General features: G+C 23.9%; 1 protein-coding gene across 1 annotated transcript in view; it reads right to left on the bottom strand.

Moving 5' to 3' along the window:
- LOC114127528 (arrestin homolog) overlaps nucleotides 1–19,775 on the bottom strand; it is a 41,539-nt gene that overhangs the window by 16,601 nt on the left and 5,163 nt on the right. The window contains exons 3-5 of the mRNA XM_050208147.1: nucleotides 17,256–17,434; nucleotides 16,190–16,331; nucleotides 10,675–10,832 (exon numbers count right to left, since the gene is read on the bottom strand). Coding sequence (XP_050064104.1) covers nucleotides 10,675–10,832; nucleotides 16,190–16,331; nucleotides 17,256–17,434 — 479 coding nt within the window. The remainder of the gene's footprint in view (nucleotides 1–10,674; nucleotides 10,833–16,189; nucleotides 16,332–17,255; nucleotides 17,435–19,775) is intronic.

Raw genomic sequence — 19,775 nt, 5'->3', positions numbered from 1 at the left:
CTCAGTTAAAAAGCTTTTATATTTAATACAAAATTTTTCTTAAGTTAATTTTGCTGTTATACTTATCATCGGTAATTAAATTATCTATTTTATAGTTAAAAATATATACAATTTTCAATTATAATAACTAAATAATGAAAATATAATAAACGCAAAGTTCTCAATTAGAAAAAAAACATAACAATTTCAGAAATTGTGAATGATTAGTTATTTTTTTATGAACATTTAAAGTTCAATTTTGAAAAAAAGTAAATGAAAAATAACGATTTTAGTAATTTTGTTATAATTAAAAAAAAAGTATTGTTAGTACAGACTTGAAGCATTTTATTACTTCATGTATTATTATTAACTATACGTGATAAAAATTTCTAAATATTTATATTATTTTGAGCTATTTATACTAATGTGTGGTAGACTTCTATGTTAATTATAGGTAGGTAGTAATATTAAATGAAATAGATAATATTATAATGTATCATTGTAATAAAATCATGTGATTTTGTGTTAACACTTTGACGGTCTTTTAAAATAGTCTTTTAAATCAATTTAGAAAATATTAAAATACTATCCTAATACTTTTTTAATATTTTTTTTAATTTTACTTTAGATAAGAAAATTAATTACAAACATAAACAACCATGAATTTAAAATTTTAATCACACATAGTAGTATCTTTTGAACATTTTATACTACGTAATACTTAATTTTTACTGAAAAATGAAAATAAATACAAATTTTTCATACTTCAATCTTGAAATGCCTTCTTTAATATTTATTAAACAATAAACGGTTGTTAATAAAATATAAAATAAATAAATATTTAATCATTCGATTTTAATTATAAATTAATTAATATAATGTGATTATACTGATTGTCAACTATAAAAGGTGAGATGAACAATTCTTTTAATTTTTGAAAAGTATTTGATTTTCTATTAAATATTCGTACATCCAAGAATCTACTTAAAATATTTTCCAAATAGGTACCTATTTTAATTAATATTATCCAAAGTATTTAAACACCATTTACTATAATACTTTAAAAGATTGGTTTTTGACAAAATATTAGTTCAATACTTGAAGCCTATGTTTTACCAATAAAAATAGAAATAACTTAAAAAAGTCGGCAAGTGGGTACCGCTCTGCTGTACATTAGGGGGTGGGGTAGACCTCGGACTAGGGTAGATTAAATTTGAATGCAATGATAAGTATCATTGTATACGAAAAACGATTCTGAACGGAGATGATTTGTCAGTCTATAATATATTATAATTAAATATTGTCATATATTCTATTTTGAAACAAATATTCCGATTTCATAAAATTTAAAACTCAAACGCTCAAAACATTTTTCCTATAATGACTCTTAAAATTTCTCTATAGCTTTTTGAAGCAAAACTTATGGAAAATCTTGTATTAAATTTTCTACTCTTAGCTACCTATACAAACAATTTTATGAATTTTGAACTACAAAATAATTTGCAAATATTCATGATTTTGACGAATTTTCGTCAAAATTTGAACTTCAAATGCTAATAAAAAAAAATTGTGCCTATGTATTCTTATAATTTTTTAATCACTATAATAATAACTTATGAGGATTTTTGTATTAATTTTCAAGTATTTTGATAGGGCCAAAAAGATTTTATCGACACATAAAAAAACAATTTTCAGAAAAATTGAAAATTTCAGTTGTCTATAAGTAGCTCAAAAAAAGTCAAAATATTTTGAAAATTAAATCACGTAAAGAAAACGCGAATCTTAATAACTGGTAAAATTTTCAAGTATCTACGACTTATACTTTTTGAATAATAACAAATATTTAAAATCGTTTGAGGATAAATCGTTATCGTTACGCTATTTCGTTAAAATTTAAAATTCAAACGCACTTAAAATTTTTCCTATAATGATGCTTCGAGTTTTCTCTATAGATACTTGAAGGTAAACTTATGGAAAACTTAGTGTTGTATTTTTAATCCTTAGTTATAAACACAAAAAATTTTATGATTTTTCAACTTCAAATAATTTGCAAATATTCATAATTTTGACGAATTTTCGTCAAAATTTGAACTTCAAATGCTAAAAAAAAAATTGTGCCTATGTATTCTTATAATTTTTTAATCACTATAAGAATAATATATGAGGAACTTTGTATAAAATTTTCAAGTATTTTGATAGGGCCAAAAAAATTTTATCGACCCTTCAAAAAAAATTTTTCAGAAAAATTGAAAATTTCAGTTGTCTATAAATAGCTCAAAAAAACTCAAAATATTTTGAAAATTAAATCAAGTAAATAAAATGCCAATCTAAATAACTGGTAAAATTTTCAAGTATCTACGACTTATACTTTTTGAATTATAACAAATATCAAAAATCGTTTGAGGCTAAACCGTTATTTAACGCGGTTTTGTAAAAATTTAAATTTTCAAAACTCATAAAATTTTTTTGTCTGAATCCGGTAGAGTTTTTTTTACAGATATTTGAAGAAAAATGTATGGAGAACCTTGTACCAAATTTCAAAACTTAGTTATAAAAGAAAAAAATTTTATGATTTTTCAACTTCAAAATACTTGCAAATTTTCGCGTTTTCGACAGATTTCGTAAAAATTTGAACTTAACTTATATAAAAAAAAATTGTGACTAACGATTTTTAATTTTTTTTAGCTACAATAAAAACAACTCATAAGGAACCTTGTATTAAATTTTCAAAACTTTTTGGTCATCCAAAAATTTTTTATCGACACTTTAAAACAAATTTCTCAAAAAAATCGAAAATTTCAGTGGTCTATAAATAACTCAAAAAAAGTCAAATTTTTTGAAAATTTAACTATATACAGATACCACTGACATTAACATTTGGTGAAAATTTCAAGTATTTTCAGTGATTAGTTTTTGAATTACAACCATAAAAAAAAATCGATTTGGTCGAAAACTGGTTTTGCGTAAAAATTGCCGTTTTTCCGTCATTTTTTTTTTGTTTTTCTCGATTTTTTTGAAAACTGTTGGAAAATGTTAACTTTTTACCTCTATAATGCACCAAGGATATTCACTTTTACATCGGAAACCACCCCCATTGTTTGAAATGGAGCATTATTTCGACTAGTTATGCTGTACACAGACACAAAAAAAAAAAAAAAAACAAAAAAAAAAAAAAAAAAACAAAAAAAAAAACATACATCATTGTAAAATCAATACATTCTTCACTCCGTTCAGAATCTAAAATATAAATGTATAAAATAATATCCTAAGAAATAAAATTCACTATATATGTATAATATAATATTATTATAATAACATGTTTTTCGGACAGTAGCTTCAATTGGCAATGTATTGACGACGAAATGTTTAATATATAAAATACAAGGATAGGTAGGATTTATTTTAGACAACAGATGTGTCCTGTTAGCGGATGTACAAATCGCGTGGTATATTCGCTTTCGGATATCAAATATCGCTCTTACATATTTATATTTCGTACATTCTGTATCGATGACCCTCTTCACTATTGTGTTTTTATTATGATTGAGAGGTAACTACTACCTACTATACTTATTAAATCTCCAATTCTGCACCTACATATCCAAATATCAGACGCGTATATAAATATACATATATAATATGTAATAGTACATATTGTCTATTGATGGGGAGTGGGTTGAACTTGATCGAATTGACTTCCCGCTGGAAAAGTTTTTTAATATACCAAAATGATATAGACGACAAAGTAATAAAGAAAGAAGATTTTTTGTTAATTTATTTATTTAATAACGCGTAGATAACAAATATATTGAGAACATTTACTTTAAATTCATAATAACCATAATAAGTTATTAATAAAAAAAAAATTGTCATTAGATAAGGTATTCTCTAGCTCGTGACAGATTGTAATACATTAATGGGAGAATATGCAAATCAATTTTTAAAGCAATGAGGCATGAAAAAACGTTCACAAATATCGATATATTTTAAAGGATACAAAACTATAATTTGTATTGATAAGAAACCATAAATATCATTATTTAAAAATTTACCAAGAAACATGGCATAAGGTTATATATTATATCCAAATATTACCAATGGCTCATATTAATACAAAATATGATCATTTTTTTTTATTTACATATTTTTAGTATAATAATATTCCTTTTAAAAATAAACTTCAAAAATATATGTTTAATGGTACTTAGGTTTATTTAAACAAAGATAGTGAAAAAATTATACCTATACTATATCACATTACGTTCCTCATTTATATTTCATAAAACCAGTGATTTTGTCTTTAACGAGAAAAACATAAAAAATATGCTATAAAGCATGTAGACTATAAGGTATTTTAAATGTAAAACTTAACAAAACGATTTAGCTTATGTAAAAACTATAAAGTGACTTAATCTATTAATCTATCTATTTTTAAATTAAGATATACTTTTATTTCACTTAATGATAATTTGTGAATTATTGGTAAATTCATTGTATACCTTATAATATTTTCATTGTATATTTTAACAAAATGAAATGCATATTTTGCTATCGTATATTTATCATTATATATATCATTATATATTACATATTACATATTTATCATTATATATTTATCGTGTACAAGTCCAAGTCTTATTTATAAGTTATAAGTTATAACTAATTAATTATTACTCGTTTAAAATTCTTTTTTTATACGTTATTTGAGTTTTTAAAAAAATTATTATTCCAGAATATGAAATAAAAATATACGTTTTAATTCAAAAATATACGAAATTAAAAAAATGATAACAACAAAAACATTAGGGAATATAACTTTTTTTCAATAATTTTTTGTGACGAATTGGAATATTAGACAATAAAAGTATTTCAAAAATTGTAAACACTTTTTAATAAAATGTGTTTTGTCTTAAGAAGAATCACCCTGTATATTGCTATTTATTATTCGTTTTCTAAGGCGTACTGATTGCCACGATCACACACACACACACACACGCACACACATAGTATTATTACTAGGCTATATTATGCAAACAGGACGGATTTTGATTGCCATTAAAGTATAACTGATAATTATCATTTGTTATTATGATTTATTGATAACACAATACTGAATCACTGAATAGTTATACAATATATTGTATTTTATAATGACACTTCACTGGTGCTATTTATCGAGAAATTTGGCCCCTGGATTGTACGAAAATTCATTAGGGCAGATAAATTGGATAACAATATAGTTATTGCACTAGGTTAGGTTAAGTATTTAATAATATTATTTATTAAGCGTTGATTTAGGTGTGTATGCCAGCGATTGTGATATTTTAATATTTTAATTTTTTAAGTTTGTTTTTGATTTCTATTGATCACCTTTAAAGTTATTTACCAATATTTTAAATAGAGATTTAAATTATCTTCTTCATAATATTTGTTTCGTTGTTTAACAAAATACAGAGGATATAAGGGGAATGTACACATACCGTACAATATTATATTTATGTATATTTATTATTTATACTTAAATTGGTTTATTTTAATACTATATTATTATATAGTTTATCAATAATTTATTTATACATTTATAATATTATTTACACGAAGTAAATATTCTTTTCCAAATAATATTGTCAAATCATAAAATTTGTAAGTTTATTACACCGAAATTAATTTTTAAACTAATTGTTGTAATAAAATTAAAATATGATGGCATATAATACTACGTATACTCGTATATATATAATCGTATTATAGTATATCATCAAAAAATATCCCATACCGAGCGGGGGGGGGGGAGGGGGGGCGTGAAATTCCGAGTCAACAAAATATAATTATTAATGAGGCAACGGCAACGTGGAGAGCGAAGCAAGCGGACAGTCGTAGCTACGACGTTAGTAGATGTAGTTACGACTCAGTGACCAGTCAATTTTGAATATTCTTTTCTTGTTTTATTTAATATTTTTGTTTGAAGTTAATAAATAATTTTTTCACTTTTGTAAAAGGGCTTATACTTCTTGAGAGTGATTAATTCTCGAACTACACACTAAAGCGTTTTTGTGGCGATAAAAACACTTATAAAAAATAGTAAGACACTATAATAATACTATTTTTCTGCCAGTACTCGTTATCGTGGTCAGCTGGAAAATAGTACTATTTTGTCTAGGCCAAAGAGAACCCACTCTCAAACATCCAGCACTCGTTATCGTGGTCAGTTGATGGAGAGTAAAGCAACCTTAGAGTGAAATAGTACATAAACCCTTGTGGAATCTTATAAAACTAGTCTTTGTGCAGTACTCGTTATCGTGGTCACCAGAGATTGGTTGCGTAAGCTTTTACTGGAGGTATCTATATTTACTTGTTTGACGATTAGAGACATTAGAAGCCGAAATACCTATAATATACGTCAGGCTCTGGCACGGCGTATACGACACTAATGAAGGATTCATTTCATATATCTACCCTCGTAATCGTTTGTACTTATGTTTTCTAATAGGTATTTTAATATTTATCTTTGATAGAATGCATGTGCATTATGATTGTTAATTGTATATTGTTATACTAATAGTTGTTTTTTTCAAACCTATAAGTATATTATTGTATCGAAATAATATTACACATGGTGCATATATACCTACCTATAGTAAATATATACACTTTCATCTAGAGCCAACGATGTTTAATAAATGCTTTGTCGACAAATAAAAACAATAAAAGCAAGTATGTAAAAAAAGAGTTTATAGGTATTTCAAAAATGTCAATAAAAATCTATTAAATTATTACAACTCGACAAATGAGGATATAATAAAGACTATTGAACGGACGGTATATTATTTTTCAAATAACCTTCCCTATAGTGTGCTCAGATTACCAACATATGCCTATCCTTTTTCGGCATTTATAAGCCCTATGAGTTTAGAGTTAAGGGTTTAGTTTCAAAGCTGACGTGACTACACAATTCGTTATTCGATTTCGTTCTATTCAAAATATAGAAGGTTTTATAATTTCAATATATGAATATTCGTAGATCGATCAATTATGGTTCTATATATAAAAAAAAAAAGTTGAACTTATAAACTTGACGCTTAATATAATATAATACACTCACGTGTATGTATATTATATAGCTATAGCCTACAATATAAAATATAACATATCATTATATAATATAAAAATATATTCATTACTTATCAATTATCATATTTTATTAACTATCCATGTGACCATATTACATAACCCAAAAGGAGTTTAAAAAGTTAATTTGTGCTGTACATTAGGTCTCGAGTAAGTCACTATTATATCATATAGATCTGTTGTATTTTAATTCAATGATATATCAATTATATCACTGTATGCGAGAAATGATTCTGATCTAGGTCTATTAGACTAAATCACCAATTTATAATGTTTTTTTGATATTGTTATATAATTTATTTATTTTACCTTCAGTATAATAATAGATTGATATAATCTTTTCCGAAAATATAGCATTTATTATTTTATTAGTATTTAATTTTAATAATAATACATATTGATCTATACCATATAAATATATTTCAATCACTATAACACAACATTTAATAACACCAATTTGTTAATACCGTAGAATAGAAAAAATAATTACCTTCATATTTTATTTAGATTTAATGATTTCAATATAAACTACTTATAAGAAATCTTGTATTAAATTTTCAAAGCTTAGATACAAAAAAATAATGTTTATGAATTAGACACAAAATATATTATAAAAAACTAAACATTTTGAAAATTGTATCATATAAAAAAAATGATAATACAAAAAGTTAGAGAAAATTTCAATTATCTATTGTTATTTATTTATTTATTTTTTTAATACAATAAAACATCATAAATTGTTCGAGAAGAAGTAATTATTTCACGGGTGAATATCGAATGTCGTAAACATTTGAACTTGAAATACTCATAAAAAAACATTCTGATAGAATTTTTTTTTACTTTTAAGTTGAACAACTAATAAAGAACCTTGTATTAAATTTTTCAATCTTTGGTATAAAAACGAAATTTTTATCAAAATTCTTACTTTTAACTCTTATAAAAAAATACTGTGAGTATAGATTTTGAATATTTTGATATTTCTAAATTGATAAATTAAAAGCTTATGAGCATCTTTGTATCAAGCTTTCAAGTATCTTGAAAAAAATTTTAATTGATTTTTATAAAAAAATTTCTCACACCTTTAAATAATTTGAAAATTTTACTGTGAACAAAAACAATTGTATAAATATTTAGTAAAAATTTCAAGTAACTAACAAACTAGGGTTATACTTTTTTTAGTTACATAAAAAAAAAACTTCAAATTTTTGCAGTTATTTGTTTTTAAATCACAACAAAATAAAGAAGAATATTTTGACAAAAATTGGATTAGCGTATAATGTTCAGCTTTTCCTTAATTTTTTTGTTAGTTTTCCTGATAATTAAAAATAATTACTGCACTTTTTAAGTTTAATCTTTTTAAAGTATAAACTAAATCCTATTTTATATTTAAAAGCACTCCTATTTTTAAATATCGAAACATTTTATAGACAACTTTTCATGTACTCATACAAAAAAAAATACGTCATGATAAAATCAATATATTCATCACTCAGATCAGAATCTAAAATCAAATAAAATCGTATTATACCACTAATATAATATTATACCTATATTTAAAGTTTATTTTAAGCATTTATAATACACACAATTATTGCAAATTTTGGCTTAAATAGTTTGATGATAGTGTTTTTTTTTTTTTTTTGTAAAAATTAATAAGAAAATTATTTTTATCTTTTTTTTTTTTTTTTTATTTTATTTACGAGAATCTTTTGTGTACCAAATAATATTATTAGAATATTTAATATTACGTTTATCAAGTATAAAATTGTATTAATTATCTTATAATGGAATAATTATATGATGTTATGATTCATTATTTTTTACTCGACATGTTTTAAAAATAATTATTTAAAAACTTTCATTGTGTAAGTAATAGTTGAATTCAATCAATCATAATTGAAGATAATTAAAATGAATGATTTCATTTTCATACAATATGTTTATCAGCAATAATTTTACTCATATTTAATATTTATCATTTATATTGTTAATTTTTTGTGATTCAACTAGTATACTACGGGTACAACACAAAACGATCAGGTATAATTTGTAGAAAAATATTCTTATTGCTAAGTATGATAAGTTTTAAAATTGGAATCCACATTGAAAATTATTTATTATTTAAGAAATGTCAACGAAAATCAACAAGATACCATAAAAGATTATTGTCATATTACTTCTGTCACGAAATTGATCGTAATTATCTATACCTTGCAATATTATATCTTAATAATTACATACCTACCTATACTTAGTACTTACCCACATAATAATTAATAATCATATACTTAATAAGTTTTAATTATTGAGTTTAACATTTTTATGAATCATGAACCTATAATGTATTATACGATTATTGTACAACGCTTTAAAAAGTGGACGTATGAAAAAAGTATGCTAATTAATACAACATAAAAAGTATTATTAAAAATATTAACTAAACAATAAAAAATATGACTCGGTTCGTGATAAACTGCAGGTCATTACTTAAATGTTGATTATGCGGTGATTTTTATGCATTTACGTATTACGTATACCTATTACCTATCTTTAATATTACCTACATTGAGATGAAATCTTAGTCCACTTTTTACGGTTGTCTTTATTATAATAATATCGAACTAATAAGGGATGTCAATATGTCATTATAAACATCGTTAATTGCATTGTATACACACGCAATGGAAATAATATTTTTTTTTTATTGTAGATCAAATAAAATAGCTATTAGCTAATAATAAAAAAATAAAATAATTTTACTCTCCAAATCTCCAATGTTTAACCCGACAAAATAAATACGGCTTATTTATGTGTTATGAAACATAAATATAAACGACTCAGTGTGGAAATAAAAAGAATTTATATGTTCTGTGGTCAGTGGACAAACGTCACACAATGCCACATTGCAAGAAACAAAAGAGTTATAAAATTATAAATACCTAATATAGTATTATAACTTGTAACTTGTAAGGTGTAATATAATTAATGTCTTACTTAAGACAGTAGTTCTTCTTCGTGATTTATACTACAACAGTGGACAGAAAAAAATGTCAATTCTATTTAAGCAGTGTGTCATTAAAATAAAATACATACGATATTAGTATTTAATGTATGATTTAATAATAATAGTATATTTTTATATAAATTGCTTTTAATCTACATATTTTTGTAAATAAAAGTAATGGTATTTTTCTTATTCATATCCTTTTTTTTTTTAGACACAGAAGAATAATAGTTTTTATTATATATACCTACATACAGATATTGCAGATATATCATATACTTATTATGCATTTAACATTTTTCACAAAAGTAAATTTAAAAATAAAATAATATGACCATTGACCATTATGTCGTGACGCTTAAGCAATCATATATTTAATGAATCAATAGCGAGTCAATAACAGTCCCTTTAACATAACTTAGCGGCCCATGACTAGTCTTTTCAATTTTAGTGAATCATTAAATTGAGAAATTCTTTTTATACAACTCAGCAATAGTCTAAAGTGCTTATATTATTATTCAATAGTATAGTAGTTATAAACTAATAAATATCAATTCACTTACTGAGTTTCGACTGAGGCTATTGTAGTTCTACATTGTCCATTTTGAAAAATGACAATATCCACGATCTGTTGAATTAGCACTTTGATTTTTTTCACCATTTTGTTGCTATTGTTTCGTATACATATCGTCACTTGAACGTTTTCACCATGCGTGTAAACCTGAATTAGAATAATACAATATTATTTATATAATATAATAAATTGTTATGTTATACTTTATATATTTTCCATTTTAAAGGACCTAATTATTTTTGTATTATAATTTTACATTGATAAATACTAATAAATGATAAAAAATAAGTAAGTACCCATATCGTTAAAAAAAAGAAATTAAAAGTCTCCATGCTTGGCCTTTTAGGTGTATATGACCAATAGAATTGTACTCGTACCATGCAGAGATGGAATTTTTTTAATACAAGGATCGGTTATTTGACACCGACAAAATGTATTCTAATACATAAAAGTATAAAACGCATACGGTTGCAGCTGTAATGTGTAATATATTTATATACCTAATAAAATGTCAGTGGCTTAATAATTTGATATTGAGTAAATCATCTAGCATTGTGCGTGGATGCCGGATGGGTGTGTTTCTGAGCTAGTACTTGATTACTTATACGTTTAAAATTTAAACTTTAGTATAAATTGTCATATTTTCTACCTTAGATAAAATAATTTTTATTTATTAATATAATACTTGATAATAATCGTATGGGCATACTGGAAAGTATACCTGCTAGTTTCAACATTAAAATTATTACAATAATAATAAAAATTGTATTATTTTATTTTTCTCGTAACATACATTAACATATAAGATAAAAGATATTTTTAAGAAACAAAATACTCCTTAATCCTTGAAATAATATTCTAAAATATTAAAACAAAAAAAAACTTTTTCCTATAAGCTCTGCGTTGAATGAATTGTCGACATTTTCTACTCTTATAAAACTGTATATTATATGCTCAGCGTATAATGGTATGTGAAAATCTTAAACCTCGGATACTAAAATATGTAACTTATACAACAGCGATGATATTGTTACAGCAACAACAGTAACGTAGAAAACAACGACGACGAGAGTAACAATATACAGTGCCTATTGATCGTCATCATCATAATATCATATGATTATAATATAGCTGCTGATGAACGGAACAGTTATAATACCTGAACTCGCACAATGAACCAATTATTAGCCAACATTAATAGCTGTTTGTTCAAGTTTTTTCTTATACCATGGAGGTACCTAACGTCTCACGAATATCATAAATTCATAACATAATAATATTAAAACGTTTTCCGTGCGGACGAGCATCTAATGCAATATTTTACTGATGAAGTATGCAACGTGGTACGTATCTACTTGAGGTAGTATAATGTATACTCACGTATTACGCTAATTATTATTATTATCATTGTTAGGTATTATTTTGTGTACGCTTATGGCACATTTTATTACTTATGTTTGTGCCGTCGTTCCCGGTGGCCGGTATTATATTATACCTACTGCAGCACCAATACACGATCTGTACGACTATCGAGCTATATACTTATTTTATAGAACGGAACGGGTATATTGAAGGGCAATAACGTGCTTAATGTAAAATATTTAGATATTCATGTCATTAAAATATGTATACAGTGATTCGCCACTGATTCACCCCTAACATCCTTTACAATAAACTTAAAATCTATATTTTAAAATATTTTGATTTTACTATTTATTACCGATTAAAAAGGATTAAAAAGTACCTATATTCTTCGGTGGTATAAATTTAATTTTTTTTTTTTACGAGAACCTCTTTTACTATAAATGAGATGATTTTGTCGATTTGCAGCCGATTTTGTTCAAATCTGAACTTATTAAATGATAATTGAGTAATATTTTATTTAGTTCCAATATGAAATAATTATGAGAAATATTAATTAAATTATTTTTTAAACTTAAATTGTACAAATTAAAGATTTTATAAATTGTTTACTAGACAATACTTGTAGTTTTAAAAAATTTGTAAAAATTTCAACTTCAGTTGCTTAGCTAAAAAAAAAAGTCAAAATAGTCTGAAAATTATACCATGACGTATAGAACATGATAATATATACATTAGGTGAAAATTTCAACTTTCTGGAGTTATTTGTTTTTGAATTACAATAAAATAAAGAAAAATATTTAATCAAAAATTGGTTAAATTGGTTAAATGTGAAAATTCCCATTTTTCCTTAATTTTTGTTTATTTTCCCAACTATACATTTTTTTAATTTTGACCTCTTTATATACAAACTAGATACAATTTTCTATTCAAAGTTAAAAATCGAAGCATTTTATTAACTACTTATTATAATATGTATAGACACAGTCACACAGATATACACATACACGCACAAAACATCAGCCATCATCATTGTAAAATCAATTTATTCATTATTCCGTTAAGAATCTAAATATGTAAATAAATATGTATTATCTCTATTATTCAACATTAAAACAATGGATATAAATATTCTCTAATATTTTACAATTAAAATAACGATGGTTTGGTCCGTAGAATATTTTTATTGGTTAAATGAACATTCTATATCAATGAACGTCATAGGGGCAATTTTTAATTTTGTATTAGAAAATGTAAACAACTTATTATTGTGAAATTTTTTCATATTATGTGAAATTACAAACTTTTTGATCGTCTTAAAATTGTTTTAACTTACGCGGAGTTGTTATTAAATGATCTTGGAAATTTGGGAAAAATAAAACAAATACAAATTCGACAAATAAAAAAAACAAAAATAACGATGACGTGAATAATATTATCATTTCGATCGGTATATCAGTTGACGACGGTAAATTGAAGCGGAATGTGTGACAACGATGTTAAATGATCATTAAATTACATTTAGATAAGGCCGTCGTTATCACTTAGTTAACACGAAGGAAACGTGTGTTTATAACATAGTTTAAACACAGTTTTCAAATAAAATAAAATTTATTTCTAAAATTTTTAGGAAAAATACAAGATGTCCCAAATATTTCCCAAATTATTACAAAATATTAAAAAAAATATATTTTCACACAAATAATTAAAAATATGTGAAATGAAAAAAGTATTTATTAATAAAATTATTCATAAAATTAATTTATATCAAATGTTTAAATATTAATATTTAATAAAAAATTGTAATTAAAATAAAACCCATTTTCTATTTTAAATTTATCGATAGTTAGATACTTAACTAATTTTTACTTATTCAAAATTGACAAAATTATATATTAATATTTTCTAACACATATTCTGTTTTGATGTATGAAAATAAAATGTTATGTTGTAATTAAAAAATAGCGAACTTGAATAATGAAGACAATATAAAAAGTAAAATCAACTTTTATTCATGAATTACTACGTAAAAAAAATACTTTTAAAAATCGTTAACATATTTAAGTATAAAGAGTATTTACCATTAAATTAATAACCCAGTATAATAATATTATATTAAAATAAACAATTTTAGTTATCGTTTTATGTTCATTACTAACTGTGATAAGTCGATTTTATTCTGTAACGGTATGCCAATCGCTATAATTTTTATTTCATTTTGTACGATTTCATAAAAAAAAAAAAACAAAATGATAATGGGTTCCTTTTGTTGTAGAATTCAAAAGCGAATAATCGAAAGACATGAAATTCACTCAAACTATATACAAACTTTATTTATATTAGCATTTTATAGACACAAAACATTTTTTTTAAATATTGGTTTTTTAAGCTTTTCATTGATATAAAGTTTCTACTCTTTCAGTTTATTTTAATGTATGTTGTTAGAATTTTTGTTTCTTGGTCAAAAAGCTTAAAAATTTTATGAAAATTCCTGATAAATTGTTTTAAAATAATAAAAAACATCAAAAATATAGTTATTTTTTTTTATAAGTGTCTGAAGTTGAAGTTAAAAAAAATTCTTAAAGAGACGAACACTTTGTAGTTTAAAATGCAAGCAACTTTAATTTTATACTTAAAGTTTAAAAATGTAATAAAAAGTTTCACATAATTATTTATAACACCAATTTAAAAATATATGGAATATATATGTAGGAAATCTACAGTTTTTAGATTTTGAACGGAACGATGATTGTATTTATACTTAATGATAAATATTTTTTTTTATTTCTGCATCATCACCTTTTGGGTTAACAAAACTGCTTTTGTTTTTAACTTAAGAAGTGGTTTTTGGTAGTGAATTAGATCTAGTTAGTACTTTGAAGAATCAAAATTAAAATGTCAGTATTTTTAAAAATAATCAAGAAAGTCTAACAAAAATCGAAAAAAAACGAAAATTTTTACATTAAACCATGTTTTAACCAGATTCATTTGTTAATTTTTTTAAAATTTGGAAACGAATAACCATAGAAACTTTGAATTTTCACCAAGTATTTAAACAATAACTTACGATGTATGTAATGTATTGTATATAATTTTCAAAATATTTTTACTCTTTTTATGCTAATTACCTATAGTATATAGGTACTGTTGACATTTTCAATTTTTATAGGGTTTTTTTTACAAATGACTGTAAAACAGTAATGAACGGGTAACAATGCTTGAACAATCAAAATAAAGTTGCTAATAAGTTTCTTTCTCCAATAAAACAATATTTAAAATGTATTGTCACAATATTTAAACTTTAAATTTCTACAAAATTTCTCAAAATCGTGAAAATTACAACTACAAGTATTTTATAGTAAACAATTTATAAAACAATAACATGACAATAACCTAACATGTTTTTTATTGTACATAAATAATAGCCTATTTTGTCTATGATAACACGTTTCCTAACCTAACCGAATTACCGAATTGCAGAACGACGAACCATAGGTAATATAAATATATAACTGTAGACTGTATACTGTAAGCTATTTCCGGATACCGGAAATTCGTTAGATTTGGTCGGTAACAAATTAATAGTGATCGGTTACAAACAAAATTTAACCGGTGTTATGGTTGATATTCGTTTGATAATAATAGCCAACCCCCTCTTATAACAAAATTATAATTAAGAGAAGTAATAGTTATGGAGAGGATTATAAAATGTAACCGTCTTTTGGAAATGGTCAGTGATCACAAAAAAGTGTGACCAGTTAGTATCAAAGTGATCGGTTTGATATAACGAATTTCTTTTTTTATCATCGATTCCAATTTTAAGGGGAAAAAGTCACCGATTACGAGTAACAAATTTCTGGTATAGTTTAAAGCGTAGGTACTTGTGCGTTTCGAAATTCGAATTTTGCATTTAGTTTTATCTGTACCTACTATTGTAGTATTTTGTCCTCTACTCTACAGTTTACACCTCAAATTTCTTCAAGTTAATTTATAATAATATATTATCTTTATTATGAAATAGACATTATATTTTTATCCTAGATTTTTGCACGTGATTTTAATGATTTTATTATTATCAACATATAATAAATTAAGCATTGTTATTATTGTAATAGTAAGTCTAACGGAATGCACACGTATACCTGTTTGTCGAGTACAGCTTCCAATTCCAGTTGGCCGGGACTGAACATGAAGTCTTTACGAACGATAGTGCAAGGATGTCTACTTAAGGGACGCATGACCGGAGCAAACTGGATTTTACGGATACGCATCGCCACAAAACTCCTATACAGTGAAAAATTAAAAAAAAATTAAATCACAACTGTTTCTCTGTTTCTCCAACATGTTTCGACCTCATTTAAATCGGCGAAGGTCATCAACGAAATAAACAGTTGCGTATCAAAATATATCTAACAGTGACGTGTTTTCCGTCGACGATTATTATTTAACACTCATCATCATTATTATTTACGACTGTGTACCAAATCTCTACGTTCTATTTGTACCCTACTCATCTATTTTATTATTTAAATTATGCATATAATCTCCACAATCTAAGTAGCGTACAATATAAGCTTGTGTCAAAAAATTTTTAATTTTCTACTTTAATAAGTTTATCTGTAGACTGTAATAGCAAATACATTTCCTGTTACATGCTCACGTAAATACAGTTCAATTAAAAGAAATGTTAACATATAGAAAATTAATATTAGTGTTTATTTTTCTTTAAACAAAATAAAACACTAAAAACGATTGGTTTACTGTTTACTGTATGTAGTATTAATTTGAAATACTAAGAGAAAAAAAATAATTTTCTATTGATAAACTTGCAGTACGTACAGGTACAGCTACTATATAATTGTATTTCCATCGAATCGTACTATTTAATAGTTTGATACCACATATAGTTCTCATATAACTAAAAAGTTGAGGTGTGTATACTATTTTAATGCATTACCATTAAGTTATACGCTTTTAATGACAGTTAAAATTTAATTTTAAAATTTTAACGAATACAAACAATTATTTTTGAGGTACGTACTTCTTTTACTATTAATTTATAATGTATTTTTGTATTTTATATTGGGTACATATACGTTAATAATAATAAAAAAAAACGATATACTATATTATACTATATACTGTATATTATCATGTAAAAAATATGAAAAAAAAATTATAATATTTAAACTAAAAAATGTAGATTACTTTGAACGGTTATGATCAGTTTCAGATTCACCAGCGAATATTTTCACATAGTACTGGACACCACATGCATCAGCTAAATTCGTTGTCCCGTCTTGCAAAGTTACCGACGCCGGTGCATTCTCAGGAATTTTAAAACGAAACGGCGTGGCGTTACTTCCTAATTTAGATACTAAACAATCCTACGAAAAATCCATAACAATCAGTCATATACATTTTATACAATCTAATACTTAATACAATTTATTGAATAAATAAATACATTTATTCATTTAATATTGTGTTAAGATATTTATTACATATATTTTTTCATAATCATAAAAAGGTAGGTAGTGAATACTAAGAACGTTAAAAATACCATTAACTGAACAGGTAAAAATGTTGAGGTTTTTGGAAGATGAATACTCAAAAATCAATATAAAATATATTGAAATTGAAGAGAAAAGCATAGATGGGACATTTAATATAGTCTTTGTATTACTACAATACCTAATAGACGAAACAATTGAAGCAAACCTGAGAAAGGAAAGCCTATAGAATACCTTTCACGAAGCAATTGATGAAAGATAATTTTCTATGGAACTAAAAAGAAATATAGTTGACAGAGAATTAGGTGTCAAATGGATCATTATTATAGTTCTGTTAAATTTGAATTCTATGATATTCTATACAATTCTGATCGGGAACGGTCTATCAGCCTATATCACCAATTGATAATGTTTTGATATAGCTATTAAAGTCATTTATTTCACCTTTAGTATTACAGTTTATTGATGTAATTGCATTTAATATATTATTATTGGTATTTAATTATTACATAATAATAATTAATATAGGACATAGGTATATTCATACTCTATTATATGAACTTATGCAACTCAAACTTTAATAACATCATTCTGACAATATCATAGAACAGTAAAAATAAATACCTATAAATAAATTAAAAATGTTATTACCTACCTATAGCAAAATTAATTATAATATAAAACACATAAACGTTTCAGTTTTTAAGAATATTTTTTTTTAAATTAAAACAAAATATATAAATCTAAAATCGTTTTATTTTATTGCTTAAATAAGAAATTTTGTCTAAAAATAATTGTCTTCGCATTTTTTTTTTTTAATTTGTAGTTTCAATATGAACAACTTATGAGGAATCTTATACTTACTAAATTTTCAAAACTTAAATACAAAAAGAAAAAGTTTTTATGAATTCTACACAAAATAATTTGTAATTTTTTGCTATTTTATTAAAATTCTTACTTTAAAATTTAAATGAATATAAAATATGTATGCCAATGTATTTTTAATTTTCAATCATTTTCATATTTTTAATCGACATTCATAAAAAAAATAATAATAAAAAATTTCAGAATTAAACAGAAAATTTCTCATGCCTTATAAATAACTGAAAAAGATTTTTAAAAAATTGAAAATTGTATCATATTATAATAAAATTTATAATACAAACATTTAAAGAAAATTTCAATTACCTATTTTTATTAGTTTATTATTATTTTTTAATTCAATAAAACATCAAAAATTATTTGAGAAGAAGTAATTATTTTACGAATGAATATTGGATATCGTAAATATTTAAATAAATATAAAAAATCATCCTGCTAATTTTTTTCACGTATAGGTTGAACAACTAATAAAGTATCTTTAATTTTACAGTTTATCTTATATTTTTAAATCTTAGTATAAAAACAAAAATTTTTATGAATTTTTCATTAAAAAATAAATTACTAATTTTGTCGATTTTTATGAATTTTGTCAAAATACTAATTTTAAACGCTTATAAAAAAATACTACGACTACCTATAGGTTTCGATATTTTTAAATTAGTAAATTAACAACTTATGAGGAGATTTTTATTATCTACACTTCCATGCATTTCTACCCAGTAAATAATTTTTAACCGATATTTATAAATAATAATTATAAATTTCTTATACCTTTAAACAACTAAAAAGTAATTGAAACAATTAGAAAATGTTATCGTGAATAAAAAATAAAAATAATAAAAACATTTGGTAAAATTTTTAAATAATTACGATTATTTATTTTTGAATTATTAAAAAAAAAAAAAATCGATTTGGTTGAAAATTAAATTTGATTATCCCCATTTTAATGTTTTATTTGTTTTTCCCAACTATAAGAATAACTAAAGAATTAACTTTTAAGTTTGATTCCTCCAATGTACAAACTAGTTGCAATTTTATATCCAAAACCATCACCGTTTTTGAAAATCGAATGACTTTAGCAATTTAGCGAAAAATGATTGTGTACCTACTCGTACACAAAACATTTAAACACATGACAAAATCAATATATTCATCGCTTCACTCAGAAACTAAAATTATAATATAAAATATAAACTATAAATAATTATATTTTTACAATTTTTTGTAATTCCTAAATATTATTTACGTATACTATTGTTTATATTTTACTAAATTTATATCTGTATAGGGTATAGGTATTACATATAACAAAATTTGTTTTCATAATATTAAA

The sequence above is a fragment of the Aphis gossypii genome, chromosome X, assembly GCF_020184175.1.
Source record: "Aphis gossypii isolate Hap1 chromosome X, ASM2018417v2, whole genome shotgun sequence".
Lineage (NCBI taxonomy): Eukaryota > Metazoa > Arthropoda > Insecta > Hemiptera > Aphididae > Aphis > Aphis gossypii.
This window is presented reverse-complemented; position numbering and strand designations above follow the sequence as displayed.